General features: G+C 42.4%; 1 protein-coding gene across 2 annotated transcripts in view; it reads right to left on the reverse strand.

The window, feature by feature from the left end:
• The window catches only part of LOC311030189 (protein NLRC3-like), a 171,535-nt gene extending 158,127 nt beyond the window's left edge, over positions 1–13,408 (reverse strand). For both annotated transcript variants that reach the window (XM_084035819.1, XM_084035820.1), the window contains exons 1-7: positions 13,187–13,408; positions 7,927–8,032; positions 6,999–7,127; positions 4,995–5,117; positions 4,121–4,187; positions 3,745–3,964; positions 663–2,466 (exon numbers count right to left, since the gene is read on the reverse strand). In XM_084035819.1, coding sequence (XP_083891945.1) covers positions 663–2,466; positions 3,745–3,964; positions 4,121–4,187; positions 4,995–5,117; positions 6,999–7,127; positions 7,927–8,015 — 2,432 coding nt within the window. In that variant the 5' untranslated portion in view covers positions 8,016–8,032; positions 13,187–13,408. The remainder of the gene's footprint in view (positions 1–662; positions 2,467–3,744; positions 3,965–4,120; positions 4,188–4,994; positions 5,118–6,998; positions 7,128–7,926; positions 8,033–13,186) is intronic.
• Positions 13,409–14,016: the final 608 nt, after the last annotated feature.

A 14,016-nucleotide genomic window follows, 5' to 3' on the forward strand; every position in this document is an offset into this window, starting at 1 on the left:
GATCCTATTTAAGTTTCACTTTCAGTTGTGAATGAGTTCATTTCTGAATGTTTCTGATGTGAGATTCTGTTTGTAGCTGCTCATCACTCAGATTCTTGTGGGTCGAGTCATTCTTATGTCGACAAAACTCAGAGAAAAGTTAGAATAAATGTCTTCGACATGACTATCGATCACTGTGTGTGTGTGTGTGTGTGTGTGTGTATGTGTGTGTGTGTGTGTGTGTGTATCTGTGTGTGTGTGTGTGTGTGTGTGTGTGTGTGTGTCGGTGAAACAGACAGAGAGGAGAGACGCTGGATGAAGCGGTGAGCTGTGTTTTTTCTTTTCTTTCAGCTGAGGTGACAAACGCTTCATGTTAGAGAAAGCATTGATTTTTATGTAACTGGGGGGGTTAGCTGCCCTTCCAACGTCTATGCCTCCTGGTAGTCTCTCAGATCACCAGGTGCGGGGCCACAATAATCAGAATTTACTCAGAAGTTACTCAGTACTCCAGTAGTTTTTTCACTAAATACTTTCTTACCTTTACTGTTAAGTAACTATTTGGAACTACTTTTTACTTCTTTACCTTTTGCAGTTGGGAAAACCAATCAAATGGTTCAGAATGCAGATAGAACCTTGTAATTCCAAGATGGTTTGTTGTTTTCTGAATGAAAAACTATATTTACAGAGCTTTGCTGGAGGCTTGGACCACCGGCAGCAGCCTCAGAAGAGCCTCCTCTGAAGCAGAGTATTCCTTCAGGTCAAACACGTCCAGATGTTTTTCTGATGACAGTAAGATGAAGACCAGAGCTGACCACTGACCAGGAGACAGTTCATCGTAGGAGAGACGTCCTGAAGTCAGATACTGTTGGATCTCCTCCACCAGAGAACGATCATTCAGTTCATTCAGACAGTGGAACAGATTGATGCTCCTCTCTGGAGACAGATCCTCATTAAGCTTCTTCTTGATGTACTGGACTGTTTTCTGATTGGTCTGTGAGCTACTTCCTGTTTGTGTCAGCAGACCTCGTAGGTGTTTCTGATTGGTCTCTAGTGACAGACCCAGAAGGAAGCGGAGGAACAGGTCCAGGTGTCCGTTTGGACTCTGTAAAGCCTTGTCCACAGCTCTCTGGTGCAGATGTGTTAGTTTAGGTTTGTCTCTGGAGACTTTAAACAACGATGAGGTTGTTTGTTTTTCTGCCATCAGATTGACACCAGAGTTGATGAAGGTCAGATGGACATGAAGAGCAGCCAGAAACTCCTGAACACTCAGATGGACGAAGCAGAACACCTGGTCCTGGTACAGTCCTCTCTCCTCTCTGAAGACCTGTGTGAACACTCCTGAGTACACTGAGGCTGCTTTGATATCGATGCCACACTCTTTCAGGTCCGTTTCATAGAAGATCAGGTTTCCTTTCTGCAGCTGCTCAAAAGCCAGTTTTCCCAGAGACTCAATCATCTTCCTGCTCTGTGGACTCCAGTGTGGATCCGTCTCAGCTCCTCCATCATACTTGACGTTCTTCAGTTTGGACTGAACCACCAGGAAGTGGATGTACATGTCGGTCAGGGTCTTGGGCAGCTCCCCTCCCTCCCTGGTCTTCAACACGTCCTCCAGAACTGTAGCAGTGATCCAGCAGAAGACTGGGATGTGGCACATGATGTGGAGGCTTCGTGAGGTCTTGATGTGGGCGATGATCCTGTTGGCCTGCTCCTCATCTCTGAACCTCTTCCTGAAGTAGTCCTCCTTCTGTGGGTCAGTGAACCCTCTGACCTCTGTCACCATGTCAACACACCCAGGAGGGATTTGATTGGCTGCTGCAGGTCTTGTGGTTATCCAGAGACGAGCAGAGGGAAGCAGTTTCCCCCTGATGAGGTTTGTCAGCAGCACATCCACCGAGGTGGACTCTGTAACATCAGTCAGGATCTTGTTGTTGAGGAAGTCCAGAGGAAGTCGACACTCATCCAGACCGTCAAAGATGAACACAACCTGGAACCCTTCAAACCTGCAGATTCCTGCTTCTTTGGTTTCGGTGAAGAAGTGATGAATGAGTTCCACCAAGCTGAACTTCTTCTCTTTCAGCAGGTTCAGCTCTCTGAAAGTGAATGGAAACGTGAACTGTATGTCCTGGTTGGCTTTGTCTTCAGCCCAGTCCAGAGTGAACTTCTGTGTTAACACCGTTTTCCCGATGCCAGCCACTCCCTTTGTCATCACTGTTCTGATTGGTTCATCCCTTCCAGGTGAGCCTTTAAAGATGTCTTCTTGTCTGATGGTTGTTTCTGGTCTGTCTGGTTTCCTGGATGCCGTTTCAATCTGTCTGACCTCATGTTGGTCATTGACCTCTGCAGTCCCTCCATCTGTGACGTGGAGCTCCGTGTAGACCTGATTCAGGAGGGTTGGGTTTCCTGCTCTTGTGATGCCCTCAAACAAACACTGGAACTTCTTCTTGAGGTAAGACTTGAGTTTACGTTGGTACACTGGACCAGCGGTTCCTGAATAAACAACAAAGGAACCCAGTTAGTGGATCCTACAGACCCTTTTACAGTCTATGAACAAGCCAGGTGTTAGAGCCATGTATTCCTATAGTCCTCAGTAGTAAATGGCCTCATTTATATAGCGCTTTTCTCCAAAGCGCTTTACAGTAATGACTGACATTCACCCATTCACTCACACATTCACACACCGACGGCAGAGTCAACCACGCAGGGTGACAGCCAGCTCATCAGGAGCAATTAGGGTCTGCTTGTTACGTGTTCGGTTGCTCAGGGACACCAGGCACTCAGCTAGGAGGACCCGGGGATCGAACCGGCAATCTTGCGGTTGCCAGCCAACCCGCTCTACCTCCTGAGCTAAAGCCCCCCTGTAGTAGTACATAGTAGTAGTGACATCATGAGCTTCTTTCATGATTAAATCAAACTAATGGAGACAAAATCAATCAGGTGCACCTGATGAAGCCAACAGAAGTAACATAAAAGACATTTACAAGACAAACAGAACTGGAAGGATATATAACCCTTTGAACTGCAGCTGTAAAGCTCAGTGAGTCAGTCTAGAAATAAAGAGCCTCTTGTATCGCCTCAATTCGCCGTTTTGGTTTTGAAAGGAGAATTCACCAGAATGAGATTTTTAAGGCAACAAAACAGAAACACTGACCTCTGGTGGCGTCTGCTGGTCACTACAACACATCACAATACAGCATCATAGAAAGAGACGGTATTGATGACGGTGTTGAAAATAGTACCGTTTGGATATTTAAATATCCTGGTATACTGTAATCCTCCACGCTGAGACGCCACCATTGAAAACATGGAGGTGTCCTCATAGAAGCCTGTTTTAAATACATTTTTGTTTTCATCTACCAACTATTTAGTTCCTAGCTGAAAGTCACCAGTTAACAAGGTCACTGGGTGAAGGGAAACACCTGTTCCTCTGAAACGGTCGTGATCCTGTCTGAACTCTGTAGAACTTGAGTCTGTTGGAATATCGATTCTGACAACCGAACACGTAACAAGCAGACATTTAGATGCTACTAACAGTTTAAATTCACTTTTTAAAGCTTCTAACTCGTCTGGATGGTTGAAGCAAAACAACATAAACATTGACATGATGCGTACATATATTTATGATGACATTGGCTGTATTCGGGTCTGTAGACAACCAGAGAACCTAAACGTTGAAGTTGTGTGCAGCCTATTAGGAGAAATATGAAGTTCTTCATGTTGAATCCTTCTCTTCTTTCCACCATGTTAAAACTGTTAAAATCCTCTTACTGATCTGCAGACAGTCAGCCAGCTCCTCCTGCTTCATTCTCCTCAGGAAGTGCACTGTGATCTTCTGAAACGCCTCTCTGTTCCTCCTCTGCTCTTCATCCTCACCGTCCAACAACTCCTCGTCCTCATTCTCCAAGCATTCTGGGTAATCTGGACTCAGGACCTTCTGGATCTTCTTCAGCTCGTTCTTCACAAAAGTGCCGATGTTCTCTTCCAGCAGCTGGAACAGAAGGATAAACTGAACATGAACTCTAAAGAACCCAACATGGGATTCATGTGTGGGTCTGAGCAGCATGGAGACCACTAGAACCTGTTCAGCATTGAATCTGTAGTTGATGTGGTTAATAGTGTAAGGTGAGCTTGTACATGTACTCACCATAAATATGGAGTCCAGGTCTGTTTGATGCTGCTGGGTCAACGGAACCTCTGAGATCTGCTGAACTCTGTGGAGAAAACCAAGTTTAAAGAGTCACTAAACCACAGACTGTAGATCAGAAGTGGACGTTGTCATGGCGACATCGCCTGTTGGTTTGTGGACTACAGTTTTGAAGCCTCAGATTCTGCACAAAGGGTGGATCTGATGAACACAAGCGGCAGAGCGGCACCCAGAGCGGCAACCTTACTGGATCTGGATCCATCTGGATTCTGGTGTGAAGCTGCTAACAAAGTTAGCTTCATAATTCAAGGTCAACTTTACAGCTAAGTGTTTAAGTCATCTTAGTAGCTAACCAGCATTGGTAGTGTGGTAGCAACCTGTCAATCAGCAGGTAAGCCCCGCCCCCTAACGCATCCCCTGCTTTCTGGTCTGGTGGACTCTAAATGGACCTTAATGCACTAAATGAACATCATGCTGGATTGAAGAAGACTTGAGCCTAGAGATTGAGACCATAAACTCATGTTTACAATGTTTACTGAAATAATACATCAAGAGAGAAGTAGGACCATTTTCTCATAGACTTCTATACAACCAGAGAGGAGTCGCCCCCTGGTGGCCAGCAGAGAGAAGTAGGACCATTTTCTCATAGACTTCTATACATCCAGATAGATTGACAGTTTAAGGCACTTCGGCGTTGGCTTCACTTTACGGAACTGGTCAGCTCCGATGTAAACCCACTTTAGCACATCTTAGCTTAGCTTAGCTTGCAGTAGCTGTCACGTTAGCCAATTTAGCTTCTCACTGACTCTTAACTTTTCTCTGGCTGGTCTAGACCTGATTCATCCTCTAAGGAGGGTTCAGGTTTAGTTCTTACCTTCCATCAGCAGCTTGGTCAGCTTTAAATTTAATAATGCGAGGCATAGACCAGTCACTCTTCATGGAGACACAGCTGGGACCAGTTCCAGGTCCAGGGGAGTCTGGTCTCTGCTGCTGCATCCTGATACATTAAATACAATTTCAGATTCTAACTAGTTGAGCTTCATGAATCAGTTTGCTCTGTTTATCTTTATATTGATGAGTCTTGCTCTAAGAGACGATGCTAGTGTCAGAATCAATACTATAAATGGATCTGGGTCACATTAGACCACGTTGTGGACCCGACTTAGTCCTGCACTGTGGATCCGACTTAGTGCTGCACTCAGCGTTTTGCTAGCATAATGTTAGCTTTGTGGTTTGTAGCTGAGCCTAAGGGTTCTATAAGCTGAGCGGTCTAGAAAAATCTCCCGTTGCCAAGTCGTATCTAAGGTCCGTCCTATTAACGGGAGCAGTGGACAATGTTTCCGTTGCATGAGAACCTTATGGGGTGACAATTGTAGAAGAAAATGTGTTACCTTACATTTCTTATTTGTTCCCCATATAATGTTCCTTTCTCTCGGGAACATCAAATGTCCTGCTGAGCTGTTTCTATTGAATTTAACCCTTGCAGTCTTGATGAAAAGACTCTTTGATCTTTCCCTCTTCCTGAACTTTTTGTCTTTCATACATTGATCAAGGCCCGATGAGTGACCCCTGTAGTGACATCGTCTAGCTCTCCCGAGAACGGTCACACCTTGTAGATATCAACAGATGTCTCTTCCTCTGCAGAGAGACATGTGTTGATTCAATGCAAATCCACTCATGACGCCTTCCCTTTTGTTCTCTCGACTGTCCTGTATAAATCCAACTCGGCCAGGCCATTCAACAGACTGGATCTTCATAGATACACTGTGAATTTCTTTTCTCCACTGTCAGTGATTAAACCTCATTTGAACCAGCTACAGAATTGGACCTGAAGAGTTTTCTTCCACACAATGATGGGGAAACGGAGTTATGACTCGTGAAACAACTTTACATTTTGGTTGCAAAATCTCCACTGGGCGTCTGATGGTTCTGTCCTTCACGTAGTCCATTACCTCCTGATAATAGACACCTCCTCGGGTATTATCAGTTATGTTAAAACCTAAAATAAGAGTCTGGTGGATATAAAGTGTCTTACTTAATACTCTACAACCTCCCTTGAGTGAGAGGAAGACGGTGCTTGAGTTTAGTGTCTGTTTAGTTTGGAGTCTTTCTGTTCTTAGCTTAGCTTAGCCTGGCCGCTACTCTTCTATGTCATTAACGCTTTACTTTTCCCGTCTATGAGTCTTTTCTTTCAAGAGGTTTTCTCCTCATTGTCTCTTTAAGGTTGGATTTATTGGGACCTCACCATTAGGACTACACAATGCGGCCTACAAAAGCCTCCACATGCGGTCATGAAGGAACAAAGGAGATAAAAAACTACAACCTCCATTTTAGTTTCACTTCTCACCTGGGTGCGAAGTGCAACGTCACACAACTGGTGCCCTATTGGCTGACAACCATTATTTTATTATTTTATTGAATTGTTTGATTGTTTCATACTTCTATGCCAATGATCACGATCCTTGGCATGTGAGTATAAGACCTTTTATATTGAGACTGAATACAGTTTTAGCTTATCTTTTCCCTGATCCCAGGGTGGTGCCCCGTTTATTCATGATTCTATCATGATATATCGATATATTAAATATAGTTATTAATATTGATAATCATATTGACATTAATAATTAGCTGTTGATAACCAAATCTGCTCCTGCTACATCCCCAACAGATTGTTTATTTCATATTCTGTAGTTTAATCCCAGTTTAATTGGTCCTTTCTGTTCGAGCTTCAGGGAAACAAGAGACTGTCTGTCACTCATCGTGGCTCAGAAGACAGAACGGGTTGCAGGATTCAGGGCTGGTGGACTCTGAGTTATTGATTAAGGTGCTGGTCTAGACCTGATTCATCCTCTAATGAGAGTTCAGGTTCAGTTCTTACCTTCCATCAGCAGCTTGGTCACCTTTAAAGTTAATAATGATAGGCATAGACCAGTCACTCTTTATGGATACACAGCTGGGTCCAGGTCTTGGTCCAGGTCCAGGGGAGTCTGGTCTGTGCTGCTGCATCCTGATGCAATAAATACAATTTAAGAAATAATTTTACTATGATATTATCCCAATACAATATGATCATGATACATAGGTCACGATATGGAGGAAACCCCCTTCCTATCTGCAATGTCATGAGTGGTGCAAATAAACATAAAACGATCCTGCTGTCAAACTAAGTAGTGTGAGGGGCAAGTTGCATTGTGGGAGATTGGCAGTTCAGACCATCACATTATTCATTCAGCAAATGTTTCATGTGTGTAAATTACAAACCACTCAGGTGGAAGATTCCATCAGCTGTTGTGAGTTATTGTTGATCGACACTGTGTTTTTGTGGTCCAACAGACCAACAGAGAAAAGATCTGAATTTCCCAGTTAAACTTTCATTCCTATCATATCAATATTTGAAGCTGATCAGCTGAAGTGTCAGCAGGTTACAGCGTCAGGTCCAGGTGTGTGTCAGGTTAATATTTAATCTGAATATTTATTTGACTCATCAAACTTTACTGCTTCTTCTTCTCAGACAACTAACCGTATTGAAGGCAATTAAAGCTTCTGGTCTCAGTGATTGTTCACCAAAGTGAAAACAAATGGATTCAACAGTCGACACTAGATTCAGATCATCCCCTACATGGACTACAAAGGTCTGGACCAAGACCTGATTCTTCACCTCAGGACAGTCAGATAATAACAAGGTTCAGTTTTAAACTCAATAAAGCGATCTAGTTAATATCATGTATATACTGTATATGTTTTTGAGTGAGAACCATGATGGTGGAGTGATCTGAGTCCTGGACACTTCGAGATCCTAGTCTCACCTCTGAGCTTTGGTCTGGCTGTCATGTCCCCCATCCTGGGTGGTTTTAGAGGAAAGGACTCCGTCCTCTCGGTCCTCACACTGATTCATAGCAGAGTCTCCACCTGCTGGCAGAGACGTACACTGTCACTACGGCAACACTGACAACAGAGAGGCAAAGTCCCGCCCCTTCCTGTGTCTCCAATGGGACCTAATTTCTTGAAAACTATGAACGGTAGTTAACGGTGAGACCAATAATGTTTTGGTCCCGTTTGAGTTGTACAGCGTCCAGACGACAGCAGGAGAATCTCAAAGGCTTTCAGGACACAGCGACACACAAAGTTACCGCTCCAGTTAAAATATTTCAACTGACTCAAATACGCATTTAGTCCTTGTGTTAATCCTTGAGCTTTTCTTCATAGATAACTTTAGCTTCAATGCTAACATTTTATTCACATTGTAAATAGCTCAGACGTTAATGTCCAACATGAAGCCGTAGGGATGAATCCCTGTTGTCGTTAAACACCGTTGTCGTCCTGTCGTAGGGAGTTAGACCATGTCCATGTGTTTTTGTTTGTTTCTTTTGTTATCGGATTAGCTCGAACTCCGGTCAGGAAGTTACATTGATACGTTTATTGCTTTGGCCTTTTGTTCGACATGAACTTCCAACAAAGTCTCACAGCAATTAGTGAAACAGTCATGGAATTGTAATCTAGTCATTTGTATACATGGACATGAATTTTACATTTTTTTCCTGGCATTCAGCAAACTGTTTGTACATTCAGTTGGTCGATATTATGCCACAAAACCAATGTTAGCTTTAGAAAACAAAACTAACGTTAACTTTAGACAAAAAAAAATACTACATAGAAAGAATGAAATACTACATAGACATACAGTAGTACACAATGTTGTTTAATGGTTAGATCGGTGTTTTCAGGGACATTTTATTCAGATACATGCTAACTGACCACGTTGACTTCAACTAGCATTGCTAATAAACACTTACAATAGCGCAAAAAAACAAAACACTTGAGGCAATGCCCTTTAGACGTATTGAAATGACTTTGTGTTTTCCTCAAATCAGACTGGCTTTTTAGACATAGGGAACCTTTTATTTAATCGCAAATGTCGGACGTAAAGGATTTATTTGTCCGTGTTTTCTGTTTCTTGTGTTTAACAGATAAATGAGAAGTTTCTGAGATGCAACGCTGAACATCTGGAGGCAACATTCATGCAGCGATTGGTCAGTCACACTCCAGGGCCCTCAATTATAAAGCTTGCGTACGCACAAAACGGGGCTGGAAACGTGCGTACGCCACTTTCCACGCAAATGTTGTGATCTATAAAAACCAAACTTGACGGGAAAGTGTGCGTACCCGTAAGCAAACTCTGAGGCGTGCGTACCGGTGTTGTGCCAGTGTAGGTATCCCCGACAGAAATTGTTTCCCCTGGCTGCGGGAGCTACTTCCTCTGTCTATTTTGAGGGGGGGATACAAATTCTGGCAGACAGGTAAACGTCTGAAATAATCTGTTTCCCCCCATAACTTTGTGTATAAGAGAAGAAACTTCCTCATAATCCCAGAGGTTATAGAGTAGTATCTAAAGAACACACAAAATAAATAATTTGATGCTCAGACTTCATCTGTCTACTAAAGTACATTTCGAGTGAAGTAGCCTAAATAGACGTAATTGAAGCCAGAAAACAATCACAGTGGTCTTGATTTTGGATATTGACGTATATTTAGTTCGACAAATTCCATACCAGGACTTGAATTACAGCGTGTTATATGTCAAATCACATGAGGAAATGATTACCTTCGTTTTGCCGTTCAGTACTAGTACGACGTTACGACATACAAAAGAATAAAATCATAACGCTGTTGCTCCGCCTTCAGGCTTCCGCCTGAATGAATGCGCACTACCGCAGCCAGGGGAAACAATTTCTGTCGGGGATACCTACACTGGCACAACACCGGTACGCACATTCTGGAGACTGGAAGGGAATCAGCAGTAAACCTGAGAAGAACTATATATTTTTGATGACTTGCACACATTTAATTACACTCCATATCATACGTTAGATCTGCGTTATCATGAGGAACTCCAGCAATGTTTTTGACGTTTTTAATGAGTGATAGTTTTTTTCATATTAACACCTTCTTTTAAAATCTGACTTGTATCTTAAATCAAAATCATTTTGAAATATTGAATCAGCGCTGTCACCGCAGGAGGAGGAGACGGCCCAAATGCATGTACAATAAATACCTTCCATTAGATCACTGTAGAACACAGCGGGAATAACTAAATATTCTCCTTATTTATGTGCATATATCATCAACACACATACAGCCATTAAGCCATCGTATACTTGTTACACTTTATCCTCCTTTTTAAACCACCAGAGCGCAGAGGAAATGCGCTATAATGAGTGGCACGCTCGTGGAGCGTGGAGAGCGCAAATTTATCGATGACCCCGCCGTTGACTGCAGCAGCAATGTGTTGCCACTCGCACTGCGTCTTTTTATTCGTGATCCCGCTGCTGTGACCACTAAATTAAATTATTGTCCGGGCCTCCACCTCCCCAACAAGTGTCTCTTTCTCCGTTTCTGAAAAGTTACGTTTCTTCGCTATTTTTCTGACCTGTCGCCGTGATTCACCACACGGAAACGATTGCATGCCGGCTCATTAACATAGTAAAATGTGGGCGTGTACAGGGCGGGATTCAGGTACGCACACTTGTAGGTGATCCTGTGATTTATAAAGGGAACATTGCATACAGCTTGTGTGCGCACAGTTTTATAAATCAGATTTTTTTTTGGCGCACGCAAACTTTGGCTTTTTGCGTGCGCCAAAACGCACGTACACTTTTAGTAAGGATCCTACGCACAGTTTTATAAATGAGGGCCCAGAGCTGTAGACATGGTTCAATGAGAAGGGATGAGCTGTTGGCTGGAGGATGAGGTCCCACCTGTCCAGACTCATCCAGGTGAGACGCACATTAAATATACATATACTCCTAGTGAACGCATTCACAATGAATGTGGGTAGTTGATGTCCTTTCACCGGTGTTGACAAGAAGACATTTTTTACTTTGTCTTTGAACTAACAGATCCATGTCACCCAATCAACATGAAGAGAGGTGGACTACGAGTACCATGGGGACGAGAGCTGAGGACCTTATTGAGGACTACCATGTAACTATTATCTTCATTGGTCATTCATCAACGCTCATGATTAGCTACTCAGTTTATTATGTCACGTTGGTGGTGGACTTTGTTTGGGCCGAAGTATGTGACATAGAAACGAGTTTGAATAATTTATAGTTGAATTAGAATTCCTCAACTTCTGTTATTGCATTAAAAACTGAATTTGAATCACATACGTTGAATTTATGGTTGCAGTTATTTTTTTAAATCTTTTTTTTTTCTTTACAGTTTATTAGGCGACATGTAATTCTGTAGTTTTTATTTAGTGTATTTCACAGTAAAAATACTTTGTTAGTAATTATGAAAGCTTCTGCTTTGTAATCAGCTTAAAGCTGTAGTCTACGATTTGAAAGATTTTTCAATTGAGCCAAAATTCATCCAATAGTAGCCATGCGGTCCGCATGGCTACTATTGGCAATTTTGGCTGAGAATTCTGTGTTTTAAAATGAGCATTCTTTCCATCAAATGGTGTGTAATCATGTGGTTGATGACTAAAAATGCAATAAATCAATAAGAAAATATGAGAAATGTTTTGAAGAAAAATTCTAGTAGTCCTTATCCCTTGTGATTCACAGACAAATGTGCATAAAATATGTAAGTGTATGTTCAATCATTTATGGAGGAGTCACAACATACCACCCACTTTTTCAAATCCCCACAAGGACTTTCACCATGTCTTAAGTCTGCGCATGTGTAGATCCACTCGCCGCTATTTAAGTTTCACTTTCAGTTGTGAATCAGTTCATTTCTGACGACGTGTTTTTTCTTCTCTTTCGGCTGAGGCGCGGTGACAAACACTTATCATGTAGAGAAGACGCTGATGCTCCGAGAAAACAGATAACACAATAGATTTGTTTTGTTGCTGGATGGAAACTTCAGTGTGAGAAACCAGGGTTGTGGCGTGAGAGAGTGTGAAATCAATCAAATACGTGTGTCTCACGGCCAATGCGTGAGAGTTGGCAGCCCTGTGAGAGTAATATATTTTTGCCTGCTCAAATGACATTATGTTTTGCTCGCCTATCATTTCTCTTTAAAATATAATTTCTGTGCTCGCAAAATATATTTTTCTGCGCTCAAAATCTCACATTGCTCCTTCATAAATGTGGCACAAATAACGCCATACGGTTCCACTCCGGCGTGCGCACGTGTTTGTAGTCAACACGGCCCCCAAAAATGCTGATCGGAGCATCCCTACTTTGTACATGTTGTGGAAGTCCCGGACACACGGGAAACTAAACGGCCTGCCTGAGTTCATAGCGGAGGGAATGTTCCCATTCATTGTCTATGTAAGAAGCCGTGTAATGCCGTCGTGGAGCAGCGAGTTTCCAGAGACGGCGCCGCCCGCAAGCTCTCGATAATCTTTCAAACTGACCGTTGGTGATCTAAAATAAAGACAGATTCAGCAACTGCACGGTCATGCATACATTTTATTTCCTCCGTTTTCCCGTGATAACGAGATCATATCATCCGTTTTCCCGTGATAACGAGATCATATCATCCGTTTTCCCGTGAAAACGAGATAATGAATGAAGCATGATAGGCGAGATATCAAGTTGGGTAAAGTTGGAAAGATATTCACAGATTTGAACTTCCTGGATGAATAAATCAGAAGTTAAACGTTTTTCAAACACAAATGATGCCTCTGTCCCGCCGTAATATCATAGACTATGAGCTACAAGGACCAAAACCCAGATTTTTTACATAAATAAGCGTCCTCCGAGCTGAACGGAGAACATTGATCTCTATGTGCAGCCGACAGCCGGGCGAGTGTGCAGGGACCGTCTGCAAATTACAAGACAATCAATAACTCCACTGTTATACAGTACAGAGACTCCAACATCACTACACACACCAAGGGGTGCTTTTTTCAAACTTTCAAATCATAGACTACAGCTTTAAAGTATCCACAGTAAAAGAACACAGTGTTGTACTATAATACATGATATGCTTAGATTATTCTTACTGATGCATTCAGGTGGAAGCTGTATTTTACAGCTTCAGTACATTTACTGCAGTAAAGACTGAACATTGTCTCATTCTTGTATGTTTGAAATATCAGAAACTGTCACTTACCAAACTGTTCACATGTAGGAGAGACGACAGGACGATGTGTCGCAGATCTCAGACACCAGGAAGTAACCAGAGTTTAAAGTATGATTTAAACCAGTTTAGGACTGTGCCAGGCAGCCCCACCCATGTTTCCAGAATGCCTGGTATGCCGAGGTCTACTGTATCAAACGCAGCACTACGGTCCAGTACAACTAGAACGAAGATTTGCTGCAATCTGTACGAAAACCAATATCATTTTAAACCGTGCGTTGCGGCCATCCAACTTTCTTTTTGAAGTCGACAACCGGAAAATGGATAACGAGTCGTTTTCCGTTTTTCGCTTCAAAATAAAAGAACGAAAAACGGAAACGACTCGTATCCCGTTATTTGTTTTAAAATCGGAAAAGGAGAAACGGAAAACGACTCGTTAACTGATATTAGATATTGTGTTCATGAATGGGATTCAGGGATGAAATAGGGTCCGTGTACCTTTCGTTCATTCTATTTTCAATTTTGAAACGAAAAATGAGTCATTTTTCTTTTTTCAATATACACTCAACAAAAATATAAACGCAACACTTTTGTTTTTGCTCCCATTTTTCATGAGATGGACTTAAAGATCTAAAATTCATTCCAGATACACAATATTACCATTTCTCTCAAACATTGTTCACAAATCTGTCTAAATGTGTGATAGTGAGCACTTCTGCTTTGCTGAGATAATCCATCCCACCTCACAGGTGTGCCACATCAAGATGCTGATCTGACATCATGATTAGTGCACAGGTGTACCTTATACTGCCCACAATAAAAGGCCACTCTGAAATGTGCAGTTTTGTCTCACAGCAAAATGC

This window comes from Eutrigla gurnardus (assembly GCF_963514095.1).
Source record: "Eutrigla gurnardus genome assembly, chromosome: 19".
In the NCBI taxonomy this organism is placed as follows: Eukaryota; Metazoa; Chordata; class Actinopteri; order Perciformes; family Triglidae; genus Eutrigla; species Eutrigla gurnardus.